The sequence below is a fragment of the Chenopodium album genome, chromosome 24 (genome assembly GCF_948465745.1).
Source record: "Chenopodium album chromosome 24, dcCheAlbu1.1, whole genome shotgun sequence".
Lineage (NCBI taxonomy): Eukaryota > Viridiplantae > Streptophyta > Magnoliopsida > Caryophyllales > Amaranthaceae > Chenopodium > Chenopodium album.
In genome coordinates this window covers 386,754-400,908 of record NC_137857.1, presented here as the reverse complement: position 1 = coordinate 400,908, position 14,155 = coordinate 386,754, and the positions used below count along the sequence as shown (strand labels likewise).

Sequence of the window (14,155 nt, the reverse complement as noted above, 5' to 3'; positions counted from 1 at the left end):
AAACACGACATACATCTAACCAGATCATAAAAGTTTCAAACAAACCAAAATACATACACATTCAATAACCGAACACCTTAATATAAGATTATAAGTGAAGGAGAACAATCCTTTAGAATTTTGCCTTAATAACTTGGACTCGGTTCAGACTTCTTACACAGTCGATCCACTATACATATATTTACCTTGATGTATGATGATTAGTACATCATTTCATTAGCTTGTTGATTACATAACATTCTCAGATTTATTTTTCCATAATCTTCTAATATTATACTTCGTATATTATATCTTGTGTATCAATATCGGTACAATTTTTACTATAAAATATAGGGAGAACAAGACCAAATCCAACGGAATTTGAAAAAACAAAAATCCATTATATGACAAACTTGATCTCCAAACACCACAATGTTATAAAATAAACAAGTAGCTAGATTAATTATGTAAAGATTCTTGCATCCTCATGTCTCAACATATACCGAGTGAAAGCTAATTAAATAATTATTACAACTAATTAACAATACATTAATATATATAGTATGTAATTAATAACTCTCTCTATGACCATTAGCCGACAGTGGGGTCCAATTTATGCCATTAGTAGAGCCCACAACACTTGCCTCTCTTTCTCTCTTTTCTCTAATTTTTCACTTAAACTCACATAAAATTTTATCTCTTTCTATTTTTAGAAACCTTAACCTTTCTTCTCTCCCTTTTCTTCTTCTATATATTACATCTTAACTCATATTCTTCTCCCTAACTTATAACCACTTTAATTTTCTTCATCTTTGTTTCATTCTAACTATTCATTTACTATTAATTCTCTCTTAATTATTCTTATTTATCATATACACTTGCTAATATTATTTATTCATAGCATATATATGGATTTTGAGCTCAAAACTTCACTTCACCAAAACACTTCCACTTCATCATCTAATGATCTTCCTCACTTGATCAACCTCAACCTCGTCCTTGAGCAATCGATGTCATCGTCTATGTCATCTTCTTCACCCTCGAGCCCGGCTAGTGAGGCTAGGGTGTTCTCTTGTACTTATTGTAAGAGAAAGTTTTATAGCTCCCAAGCTTTAGGGGGTCATCAAAATGCTCATAAGCTTGAGCGTACTTTAGCCAAGAAGAGTAAGCTACTTAACTCTCAACTTGCTAATGATCATAAGCATCATAACTTCGATTCGAGTCGTATGGCTATGGATTCACATCAACTCCATGCTTATGCTCATAGGCAATATAGGGAGCAAGGGTTTGAGTACAATTTTGGAAGTGATCATATGGTTGAATATGGGAGAAGGGACATTAACTATGGTTCTACCAAAGAGGATCTTGATTTGTCCTTGAGGCTTTAATTAAGTACTTATAATTGATGTTATAGTTGGATATAATAATGATTATTATTTTTGAATCATAATTATTAAGGTGTATTTTAATTTGTACTATTTTAGAGATGTAATGTTTTGGCATTATGATGATCAAGATCATTGTTTTCCATTAATTTAAAGAACAAATAGAAGAAGATTTGTCACCCTTGTTTAACTTTTTATATACACTATTAAATATGCACGTTTTGGTCTAGTGGTAAGATTTGTCCCTAGTGACGCAGTTACATCTTACATGCATTATCAAGTATTGTTGAGCTCCTAGTATTTTAGGAGATAGGAGATGATTAACCTAAATTCCCTTTCCTTTTTTTAAAAATAAATAAATAAATAAATAATCATAGATTGATGTTAATTAGGATATAAGAAAATAAATTTTATCTAAGCTAGTTCTCTAATATAAAAATGCTAATACAAAAGATTTTGAATCTTCATGAAGTTCATGTATTATTTTTTTTCAATTAGTCTGTTTGACAAGCAAAATATCATATATATACAATGATATTCCAATACAAAAGTAAAAGTAACACGATTAACTAATCAAAGATGATACACTACTTTCATAATTTTCATACCCAAATTATATTTAAAATTGGTCTAGGCCATTTCCTTCAAATAAGAAAATATTCATCTAGGCCAGCCTCAATACAAAACTATTACAAAAGTTTTTGATGGTTTTAAATGTGTAAATCTTCCTTCCTTGGAGTGATGTCCATTAATGATTGTACACAGAGTTACAATAATTGAACTAACTGTGTTAGAAAACAATGCATATTATGAAATAGTATCTATACAAAATAAACCTATTATGACAATAGTCGGTATATATACTCTATCAAACGGGATAATGATAGGTTCGATCTAACCTCAACCACATTTATTATTGTTAAGTGGTGATAGAAAAGTTATGGAGTACATACAATATATTATATATCAATATATGACTAGTTAATTAATTGTAGAGAACGACAAATAAAATCAAGGAAAATTACTCATTAAATCATTAGGGTCTTGTATTGGCTATTATTGGAAATTTAAGTGGGTCCAACTTGAATGTTTTACAATTCATAAGCTATTGCGAATAATTATGTCCTCGTTAAAAAGTTGTTTGAGGTCTTGAGCACTTACTACTTAGTACTAGTAACCTTAAATTATTAATAGGCTAGGCTACATCTACATGTAACTTGACTATTTTATAAAAGTTTTTAAGGTTTTTTTGTCAACAATGGTGTACTTTTGTTATGGTGAAGCTAAGTACATGAAAGGTTATGCCCTGATACATAGTACTCATGCAATAACTTTTACCTCTCAATTCACTTTAATAGTTATCATCAAACTCCAAACTCACTTATTCTCTTATTTTGTGATGTCCATTTTTTCCCTTCTCATTTACTATATACATAAAAACAAAACTAGTTTTCAAAATAATCAAGCTACCATCAGTGTTTTATATACACTTATTATATTTTGAAAGGTGTCATAGCTACCCGATAAAATTTTAAAGTACACAATCACTTTTGACCCTAAGTATTTGTTTGAAATATAGACTTCCCAACTATCATTTTACTATAAGGCTAAGGGGCCGCTACTCCTCCTATTGCCATATGGTTTAGGATGGAGTCTCCTTTGACTTGTGAAATTGACTCTCTCTCTTGATTTGCGGGTGCAGCCCAAACCCATATTTAACACTTTTACTAAGAATATCCCATCATGTACAAGAGTTGTAACTCTTACTTTTGAAAGGTACAAGATTTGCAACTTAAACAGTGCTTAGTAGACATAGGGTCTATTTTGATTTACTGAACTGATTGAAGGTGAACTGAACTGAATAGAGCCGAAATAAAATTTTTATGATAGAAGGAAATTAGGATATTGACTGAACTAATTAAAGCTGAACTGAACTGAAATTAAGCTAAAGAGAACAGACCCATAATTAGTAGTTTAAGGAACAAAAAACATTGACAATCACATATCAATATCTTATTAACAATGAATTAAATGGTCTATATATGTAATTATGATTGTAGAGTGAAAACAATCAAATCCTTGAAAAGTTGAATTTTAATGAATACATGAAAAAATTAATATAAAGTGAGACAAAAGCTATTGAACATCCAATCCAAAACTTTGTGTATTTATCTTTGCACATTAAAAGGGGGTAGATAGGCTAAGTTAGGTTTATAGAATTTATAGAATAAAGCATTGCCAATATTATAGCCTTTAAAGATTATGGTCCAAAATGTTATGAAAACGCCAAACTTTGTATTACTAAATCTATGTATATCAAGGAGGCAAGCCCAAGGTCGATCAATAAGTCGGATCGGAAGTAGTAAACACGCATGATTTATAGAGTTATAGACTTGTGGTATAAAAAAGTAAAGCATATAAGGTTGAACCGTTAAGGAAGCAAACATGAACTTTCAAAGGCACTAAAACAATACCCTATAAACCTAAGTGAACAACCGTGACAAATTTTGATGTTAGTTGAGTAGCTTTTATAATTAATTGCTTACATGTTGAAGCTGAGAACTTGAGATGATGTATAACGCTTCGAGATAAGGGAATATCGTGATGATATGATGTATAATGACTTAAATGAAGATAATTTGTGCTAAACTTGCTTGATAATTAAACTAGTATTGCTAATTTATACTTCCTCCGTTTCTATTTAGTTGACGCGTTTGATTTAGGCACACATATTAAAGAAAGCACAATATTACTAGAAATTAGCTTATGTATCTTAATAGGAAATTTTGACTATTACCACCTTCTGTTATGTCCATTTTAGCAATTACCACCTTCTATTTTTTTTTTTTTTTTTGAAAATTACCACCTTCTATTTTCAAAAACATCAAAAGTTACCACCTTCTTGCCCCCCAACTACCACGTGACGTCATTTTGAGCCCATTCTTTCCCTTTCCTCCCTATTTCCCTCACATTTCTCATTCCTATTTGGATTCTCATCTCCCCTTTCACTTTTTTTCCCCCAAACCACCAATAATTGTTCGTCAATTTTGATTTGGATGAGTGAATTGAAGTGTTTTTGATTGTTTGGGGGAAAAGAAGTGAAAGGGGGGATGGGAATCGAGTTAGAAATGAGAAATGTGAGGGAAATAGGGAGGAAATGGAAAGAATGAGCCCAAAATGACGTCACGTGGTAGTTGAGGGGCAAGAAGGTGGTAACTTTTAATGTTTTTGAAAGTAGAAGGTGGTAATTTTCAAAAAAAAAATAATAGAAGGTGGTAATTGCTAAAATGGACATAACAGAAGGTGGTAATTGTCAAATTTTCCATCTTAATATTGATCAACATAAGATAATATATGAACCTTTACCACATCACATAAATTTGAAAATAAACAATTGGACAATTTTCATTATTTTACACTGGCTTCACATCACACACACACACAAAACCTCACATTTCAACCTTAAGTAAAGTAGTAAATGCATGTTCATATTATAATGTTAAAAAAAATAAATAAAGGTGATTGCAATGCTTATTTTTATACGTGGTTTTAAGACATTTTAATTAGTAGATGGGGACATATCATAAATTCGTAATGTAAAATTGTACCATCTTTCATTAAAAAAGAAGTGTTCATATCATATTATCATGTGACAGAGTATAACGCGTTACGTCTAGATTTATGATGGACATTAGTTGATATGACTTAAACCATGACTTTAAATTGAAAGCAACATGCATATTTGGTTTGGTGCCTAAAATTCATAGATGAAGCAAGTCTACTTGTCTGATTGTTACTATGTCACTTTAATTAAATTTCCAAATGAGTTGAAATGCTTAATTATCACAACTTGTACGATGACTAGCTACGAAAAGATTAATAATTGGGACCTCTTTAGCTCATGTCGTTGTACAATATGTACATACTACCATTATGTCTTCTATACTTAACTTTTTTGATTGGTCTAGCTTGGAATTTTATGTAATGTAATCGTGCAATTCTACTGGTTTAATTTATTGACTATTCTTGAAACATTAAAGGTATTAGGAGGAGAAGGAGATCGAGTTGTTTGTGTAAGAGTGAGTTAGTGTGTGGGTCAGGTAGTCATGAAGCCTTTTTTTAATGGAAAATCACGTGGACTAGTGCGATTTTTTAACACCTGAAATCATGTTTATATGGGTCTGTTTCCGGGAATTGATTTAGGCACACCCTAAATTGATTTAGGCACACCCTTATGTGAGAAGAGCATAGAAAACTGTGCTCTTACATAGGAGTGTGCCAAAATCCCTTTAGGGTGTGTCAAAATCATTTCCCTCTGTTTCTGCATAGTCTTGTTCTTGTAATGCAAATTCTGATTTAAAATATTCTTGCTTAATATTTTTCGAAGAAAAAAAGACTTACAAAAGTACAAGAAAAACATACTACCTCCGTTACATATTATTTGCAACGATTAGACATTTTTCCTCTCTACTTTATGTCAAATCGTTGCAAATAATATGTAACGGAGGTAGTATAAATCATTCGTTTATTGTTTATGACTTTGTGTTATACTTTGTTTTTTTATTCTTGATTCTTACTTTATGATTTTGTTTATTCGCCTACTTGATATGTTGTTTATTCTAGTATTCTTATAGTCCTACAAGCGATTCCATAAATAATCAACATACAATTACATACTCACACAATTAATTTAACTGAGCATTTCTAGCATAAGAAATACGTTACAAGTATAATGAATATTACTCTATCCTCTTACATTAGTGTAAAATAAGTGTTTCAAAGGCTACAAAAATATAATGAATAATGTGTTTGTTTGATCAAAGGAAGATGGTGTGACATGACATTTCATCACTAACTTTAATTTAAAAATGAATTCTGGCGCCACCGGGGTGCACATTGTATTGCCAGTACATTCCCTAAGTTATACCTTGCCAAGATATTTACCAAGGTCCCTAATATCCTCCGTGAGCCCATTTGGGTGGATAAAACCGTTCAATATGCCTTTAAATAGTCAATTTACTCGATTGCAACGTACACTAATTACATAAAATCAAGCTAAATAGACATTTATAACAACATATAATGGTCACATATGGTTCCAAACGTCATTATATGACCCCAGGATGTATCCTCTATCATCTCAAGACTTTCCGATACCGGGTCCCTGGTTGAGGGAAATAATCGGTCGTTGGACGATCACCCTAAAACCAAACAATATTTCTACCTAAACCAACCTAAGACAAGTCTAGGGTAAGTAGAGGATCGTATCCACAGGGAATGGGTAAGTACACCGAGAGTATGAAACGGTTGCAATCTAGTTCGGTCACAAATTGGGGGTTTTGATTAGATAACTACTATGGAGACAAACACTAGGGGGGAATAGGGATCGACTCCAACCAAACCAACGGATCAAATCAATAGGCAAGCACGAACACAAATTGGGTGATAGAGGGGGCACTCAATGTTACCTTCTTTCGAAGCCACAACACTAAGCATTCCTAAGCCAAACTCAACTAACAAGATAGGCCGACCAAGTCTTAACAATGAGAAGTAGACTACTAACTCGGGTTTGTCTTTCGATCGGTCCAAGAAAGCATTAAAGCACAAGCAATTGAGATTTCTCACCTAATTGTTGCAACTAAGACTACTACATCATTCAAACAAGGAACCATAATCAAGAGGAGATTAGCATAACCATAATAAGAAAAGGCTCACAACTAGACTTCATCTCTCAATGCAAGCATAGAAGTGAATACATGAGCAATAAGTGGCCATCCAATTACACATGCAATTAACCATCTCTTTAACAATCAATCATCAATCCAAAATGAACATGCAAGCACAAACATCAATCAACCCATGGCTTGGTTGGGTCTTCCCCCAACCCCTAGCTAATTAACTACTCACTAAACATGGTGAGGGACATCAAAACAACAAGTTCTAATCCAAGCATTAAGTTAATAAGTTAAGAGGAGTAGTAGGAATAAGGTAGATTGGACATGCAACAACAATTAAGCAAGATCAAGAGAGAAATTAACAATTAAAAGTAAATAAAAACTGAAATTAAAGAGTAAGAGATAGAGGAAAGAGATTACTTAAAATGCTTCAAAGTTGAGAAATTGTTGAATTCAAGAGAACAATCTTCAATTAATCTACTACAATGATTGAGTTTGAGAAGATCTAAGCTAATTAATGAGGGTTGAGAAGAACTAAGAGCCTAAGAAAACTAAAGGGGAAGAAGATGATCTTCTCCAAGGAAGAAGATGCAGAAAACTGAAGCCAAGGGTCGTATTTATACACCCCGAAATAACATTGTAAAATCCGCCCAAAAAGTCGGGTCTGCATGTAGGAGCGCCCGCTCCTACATAGAGGAGCGCCCGCTCCTCAGGCTGGAGCGCCCTCTCCTGGATCTTGCGCGCCCTCTCCTCCTGCAGCAATTTGAGGCAGTTTGTAGGAAAACAGGGAGGAGCGCCCGCTCCTATATAGGTGCACGCCCGCTCCTAAAAGTGCAGGGGAGACAGAATGTGGCAGTTCAGGCAGGACCGCCCGCTCCTAACAGGCTGCACGCCCTCTCCTCTTGTGCTTTGCTTCCAATATAGTTCTTCATGTTCATGCTATGTGACCAATTTCTCCTTGCATCTACAAACACGAACACACACATAAAAAGGAACGGGGAAGCCAAAAGTTGTAATCATACACAAAAAGGAGTCGGAATGGGGGATAAAGAGGGGAAAATGACAACAAAATTGTGCTAAAAATACCATGATAAGTGGACAAATAAAACACTTATCAGTCCCGAAACCTCCAAAATTTCTCGAAAAATGTGGATAATAGCCTTCAATTTTGGAATTTTTTGACATTTTTTCGCCCGAAAATAAAAATTGCCGAGATGTTTACCAAGGTCCCTAATATCCTCCGGGAGCCCATTTGGGTGAATAAAACCGTCAAATATGCCTTTAAACAGTCAATTTACTCGATTACAACTTACACTGATTACATAAAATCAAGCTACACCACGGACATTTATAACAACATGTAATTGTCATATATGGTTCCAAACGTCATTATATGACCCCAGGATGTATCCCTAGCATTTCAAGACTTTCCGATATCGGGTCCCAAAACCTCCAAAATTCCTCAAAAAACATGGATAATAGCCTTCAATTTTGGACTTTTTTGACATTTTTTCGCCCGGAAGTAAAAATTGTCGAGATGTTTACCAAGATCCCTAATACCCCCCGGAAGCCCATTTGGGTGGATAAAATCTTTCATTATGCCTTTAAACAGCCAATTTAGGCCCAGTTCTTTTGAGCTTCTAGGCAGAGTAGAATAGAGCAAAGCATATTTCAGCAGAGAAGAACAGATTTCAGCAGAGCAGGGCAGGGCAGAGCAAAGCAGTTTGAAGCAGCTATTTTTAAGCACTATTTTTAAGCAGAGCAGAGAAGATCAAATTGAAGCAGAGCAAAGCAAAGCAGAGCAGAGCAAAGCAGCTCTAAAGAACGGGGCCTTACTCGATTACAACTTGCACTGATTACATAAAATCAAGCTACACCACGGACATTTATAACAACATATAATGGTCATATATGGTTCCAAACGTCATTATATGACCCCAAGATGTATCCCCTAGCATCTCAAGACTTTCTGATACCGAGTCCCGAAACCTCCAATATTTCTCAAAAAACGTGGATAATAAGCCTTCATTTTTGGAATTTTTCGACTTTTTTATGCCCGAAAATTAAATTTGCCGAGATGTTTACCAAGGTCCCTAATACCCTCCCGAAGCCTATTTGGATAGATAAATACCCTCTGGAAGCCCATTTGGGTGGATAAAACTGTCCAATATGTCTTTAAACAGTCAATTTACTCGATTACGGCTTGCACTGATTACATAAAATCAAGCTACACCATGGACATTTATAACAACATATAATGGTCATATATGGTTCCAAACGTCATTATTTGACCCCATGATATATTCCCTAGCATATCAAGACTTTCTGATACCGGGTCCTGAAACCTCCAAAATTTTCAAAATACGTGGATAATAGCCTTCAATTTTGGAATTTTTGGACCTGTTTTCGCCCGGAAACAAAAATTGTCAAGATGTTTACCAAAGTCTCTAATATCCTCCGGGAGCCCATTTGGGTGGATAAAACCGTCCAATATGACTTTAAACAGTCAATTTACTCGATTACAACTTACAATCATTACGTAAAATCAAGCTACACCACGAACATTTATAACAACATATAATGGTCATATATGGTTCCAAACGTCATTATTTGACCCCGGGATGTATCCCTTGGAATTGCAAGACTTTCCGATTCCGGGTATCGAAACCTATAAAATTCCTCATAAAATGTGGATAATAGCATTCAATTTTGGAATTTTTTGACTATTTTTCTACCGGAAATAAAAATTGCCGAGATGTTTACCAAGGTCGCTAATACCCTCTAGGAGCCCATTTGGGTGGATAAAACCGTCCAATATTTCTTTAAACAGTCAATTTACTCGATTACAACTTGCACACATTACATAAAATCAAACTATACCACAGACATTTATAACAACATATAATGGTCATCTATGGTTCCAAACGTCATTATTTGACCCTAGGATTTATCCCCTAGCATCTCAAGTCTTTCCGATACCGGGTCCCAAAACCTCCAAAATTCCTCAAAAAACGTGGATTATAGCCTTTAATTTTGGAATTTTTCGACCTTTTTTCGCCCGAAAATAAAAATTGTCGTGATGTTTACCAAGGTCCCTAATATCTTCCAGAAGCCCATTTGGGAAGATAAATCCATCAAATATGCCTAAAAACAGTCAATTTACTCGATTACAACTTGCACTGATTACATAAAATCAAGCTACACCACGGACATTTATATAACAATATATAATGGTCATATATGGTTCCAAACGTCATTATATAACCCCAGGATGTATCCCCTAGCATCTTAACACTTTCCGATATCGAGTCCCGAAACCTCCAATATTTCTCAAAAAACGTGGATAATAGCCTTCAATTTTGGAATTGTTCGACATTTTTATACCCGAAAATAAAATTTACCGAAATGTTTACCAAGGTCCCTAATACCCTCCCGAAGCCTATTTGGGTAGATAAATTCGTCAAATATGTCTTTAAACATTCAATTTACTCGATTACAACTTGAACTTATAACATAAAATCAAGCAACACAACGGACGTTTATAACAACATATAATGGTCATATATAGTTCCAAACATCATTATATGACCCCAAGGTGTATCCCCTAACATCTCAAGACTTTCCGATACCGGGTCCCGAAACCTCCCAAATTTCTCAAAAAGCGTGGATAATAGCCTTCAATTTTAGAATTTTTTGACATTTTTTAGCCCGGAAATAAAAATTGCCGAGATGTTTACCAAGGTCCCTAACATTCTCCGGGAGCCCAATTGGATGGATAAAACCGTTAAATATGCCTTTAAAGTTAATTTACTCGATTACAACTTACACTGATTACATAAAATCAAGTTACACCACGGACATTTATAACAACATATAATGGTCATATATGGTTCCAAACGTCATTATATGATTTCAGGATGTATCCCCTAGCATTTTAAGAATTTCCGATATCGGGTCACAAAACCTCTAAAATTCCTCAAAAAACTTGGATAATAGCCTTCAATTTTGAAATTTTTTAACAGTTTATCGCTCAGAACTAAAAATTTCCGAGATGTGTACCAAAGTCCCTAATACCTTCCGGAAGCCCATTTGGGTAAAAAAAACCTTTCAATATGCCTTTAAACAGTCAATTTACTCGATTACAACTTGTACTGATTACATAAAATAAAGCTACACCACGGACATTTATAACATCATATAATGGTCCTATATGGTTCCAAACGTCATAATATGACCCCCTGATGTATCCTCTAGCATTTCAAGACTTTCCGATACCGGATCCTGAAACCCCCAAAATTTCTCCAAAAACGTGGATAATAGGCTTCAATTTTGGAATTTCTTGACATTTTATTGCCCAGAAATAAAAATTGCCGAGAAGTTTACCAAGGTCCCTTATACCCTCCGAGGGACAATTTGGGTGGATAAAATCGTCAAATATGCCTTTAAACAGTCAATTTACTCGATTACAACTTACACTGATTGCATAAAATCAAGGTACACCCCGGACATTTATGACACCATATAATGATCATATATGGTTTCAAACGTCATTATATGACCCCATGATGTATCCCCTAGCATCTCAAGACTTTCCAATATCGGGTCTCGAAACCTGTAAATTTCTCGTAAAACGTGGATATTAGCCTTCAATTTTGGAAATTTTTGACATTTTTTCGCCCGGAAATAAAAATTGTTGAGATGTTTACCAAGGTCCCTGATATCCTTCGGGTCCCCATTTGGGTGGATAAAACCGTAAAATATGCCTTTAAACAGTCAGTTTACTCGATACAACTTACACTGATTACATAAAATCAAGCTACACCACGTACATTTATAACAACATATAATGGTAATATATGGTTCCAAATGTCATTATATGATCCCAGGATGTATCCCCTAGCATTTCAAGACTTTCGGATACCGGGTTCCTAAACCTCTAAAATTCCTCAAAAAAAACATGCGTAATAGCCTTCAATATAATTTTGGACTTTTTTTGACATTTTTACGCCCGAAAATAAAAAATTGCCGAAATGTTTACCATGTTCCCTAATACCTCCCGAAAGACCATTTGGGCCGATAAAACCTTTTATTATGCCTTTAAACAGTCAATTTACTTGATTACTACTTGCGCTGATTACATAGAATTAAGCTACACCACGGACATTTAACATATAATGGTCATACATGGTTCCAAACGGTATTATATGACCCCAAGATGTATCCCCTAGCATCTCAAGAGTTTCCGATACCGGGTCCCGAAACCTCCAAAATTCCTTAAAAAACATTGTTAATAACCTCCAATTTTGGAACTTTTTGACATTTTTTCACCCGGAAATAAAAACTACTGCCGAAATGTTTACCAAGGTCTCAGATCTAAAATCATCCGGGAGCCCATTTGGGTGGATAAAACCGTCCAATATGACTTTAAACAGTCAATTTACTCTATTAAAACTCACACTGATTACATAAAATCAAGGTACACCATTAACATTTATAACAACATATAATGGTCATATATGGTTCCAAATGTCATTATATGACTCTGGGATGTATCCCCTAGCATCTCAAGACATTCCGATATCGAGTTTTGAAACCTCCGAAATTTAATCAAAAAAAGTGGATAATAGCCTTTAAATTGGAATTATTTGACCTTTTTTTGCCCGAAAATAAAAATTGCCGAGATTTTTACCAAGGTCCCTAATAACCTCGGGTTACCATTTGGGTGGATAAAACCGTCCAATATGCCTTTAAACTGTCAATTTAATCGATTACAACTTGCACCTATTACATAAAATCTAGCTACGCCACGGACATTTATAACAACTTATAATGGCCATATATGGTTCCAAACGTCATTATATGACCCCAGGATGTGTCCCCTTTACATCTCAAGGCTTTCCTATATCAGGTCTCGAAACCTCCAATATTTCTCAAAAAACGTGGATAATAGCCTTCAATTTCGGAATTTTTTATCCTTTTTTCGCCCGAAATAAAATTTACCGAAATGTTTACTAAGGTACCTAATGCCCTTCGGAAGCCCATTTGAGTGGATAAAACCTTCTAATATGTCTTTAAACAGTCAATTAATTTGATTACAACTTGCACTGATTACATATAATCAAGCTACACCACGAACATTTATAACAACATATAATGGTCATATATGGTTCCAATCGTCATTATATAATCCCAGGATGTATTTTCTAGCATTTTAAGACTCCGATACCGGGTCCCGAAACCTCTAAATTTCCTCAAAAAACGTGGATCATAGCCTTTAATTTTGGAATTTTTTGACTATTTTTCGCTTGGAAATAAAAATTGCCAAGATGTTTACCAAGGTCCCTAATACCCTTCGGAAGCCCGTTTGGGTGGATAAAACCGTCCAATATGCCTTTAAACATTCAATTTACTCGATTACAACTTACTCTCATTACATAAAATCAAGCTACACCACGGAAATTTATAACAACATATAATGGTCATATATGGTTCAAAACGTCACTATTTGGCCCCAGGATGTATCCCCTAACATTTCAAGACTTTCTGATACCGGGTCACGAAACCTCCAAAATTCCTCAAAAAACGTGGATAATAGCCTTCAATTTCGGAATTTTTTGTCCTTTTTTCGCCTGGAAATAAAAATTGCCGAGATGTTTACCAAGGTCCCTAATATCCTCCGGGAGCCCATTTGGGTGTATAAAACCGTCTAATATGCCTTTAAGTAGTCAATTTACTCGATTACAACTTGCACTGATTACATAAAATCAAGCTACACCACAGTTATTTATAACAACATATAATGGTCATATATGGTTTCAAACGTCATTATATGACCCCGGGATGTATCCCCTAGCATCTCAAGACTTTCCGAAACCGGGTCCCGAAACCTCCAAAATTCCTTAAAAAACGTGGATAATAAATTAATAGCCTTCAATTATGACAATTTTTTACTTTTTTTGGGCCGGAAATGAAAATTGCCGAGATGATTACCAAAGGCACTAATACCCTCCGGGAGTCCACTTGGGTGGGTGGAACTATCCAATTTGCCTTTAACCATCCAATTTAACCATTTTCGTACACGCCTCTTGTATTGTCTATAAGCTTCTACGGGGCCTT

The 14,155-nt window shown here is 34.7% G+C and overlaps 1 protein-coding gene across 1 annotated transcript; it reads left to right on the top strand.

The window, feature by feature from the left end:
* The first annotated feature begins 887 nt into the window (after positions 1-887).
* LOC145612670 (zinc finger protein 2-like) lies at positions 888-1,367 on the top strand. The gene has a single exon (XM_081667992.1). The coding sequence runs from the start codon at positions 888-890 to the stop codon at positions 1,365-1,367; it is 480 nt and encodes a 159-aa protein (XP_081524118.1).
* Positions 1,368-14,155: the final 12,788 nt, after the last annotated feature.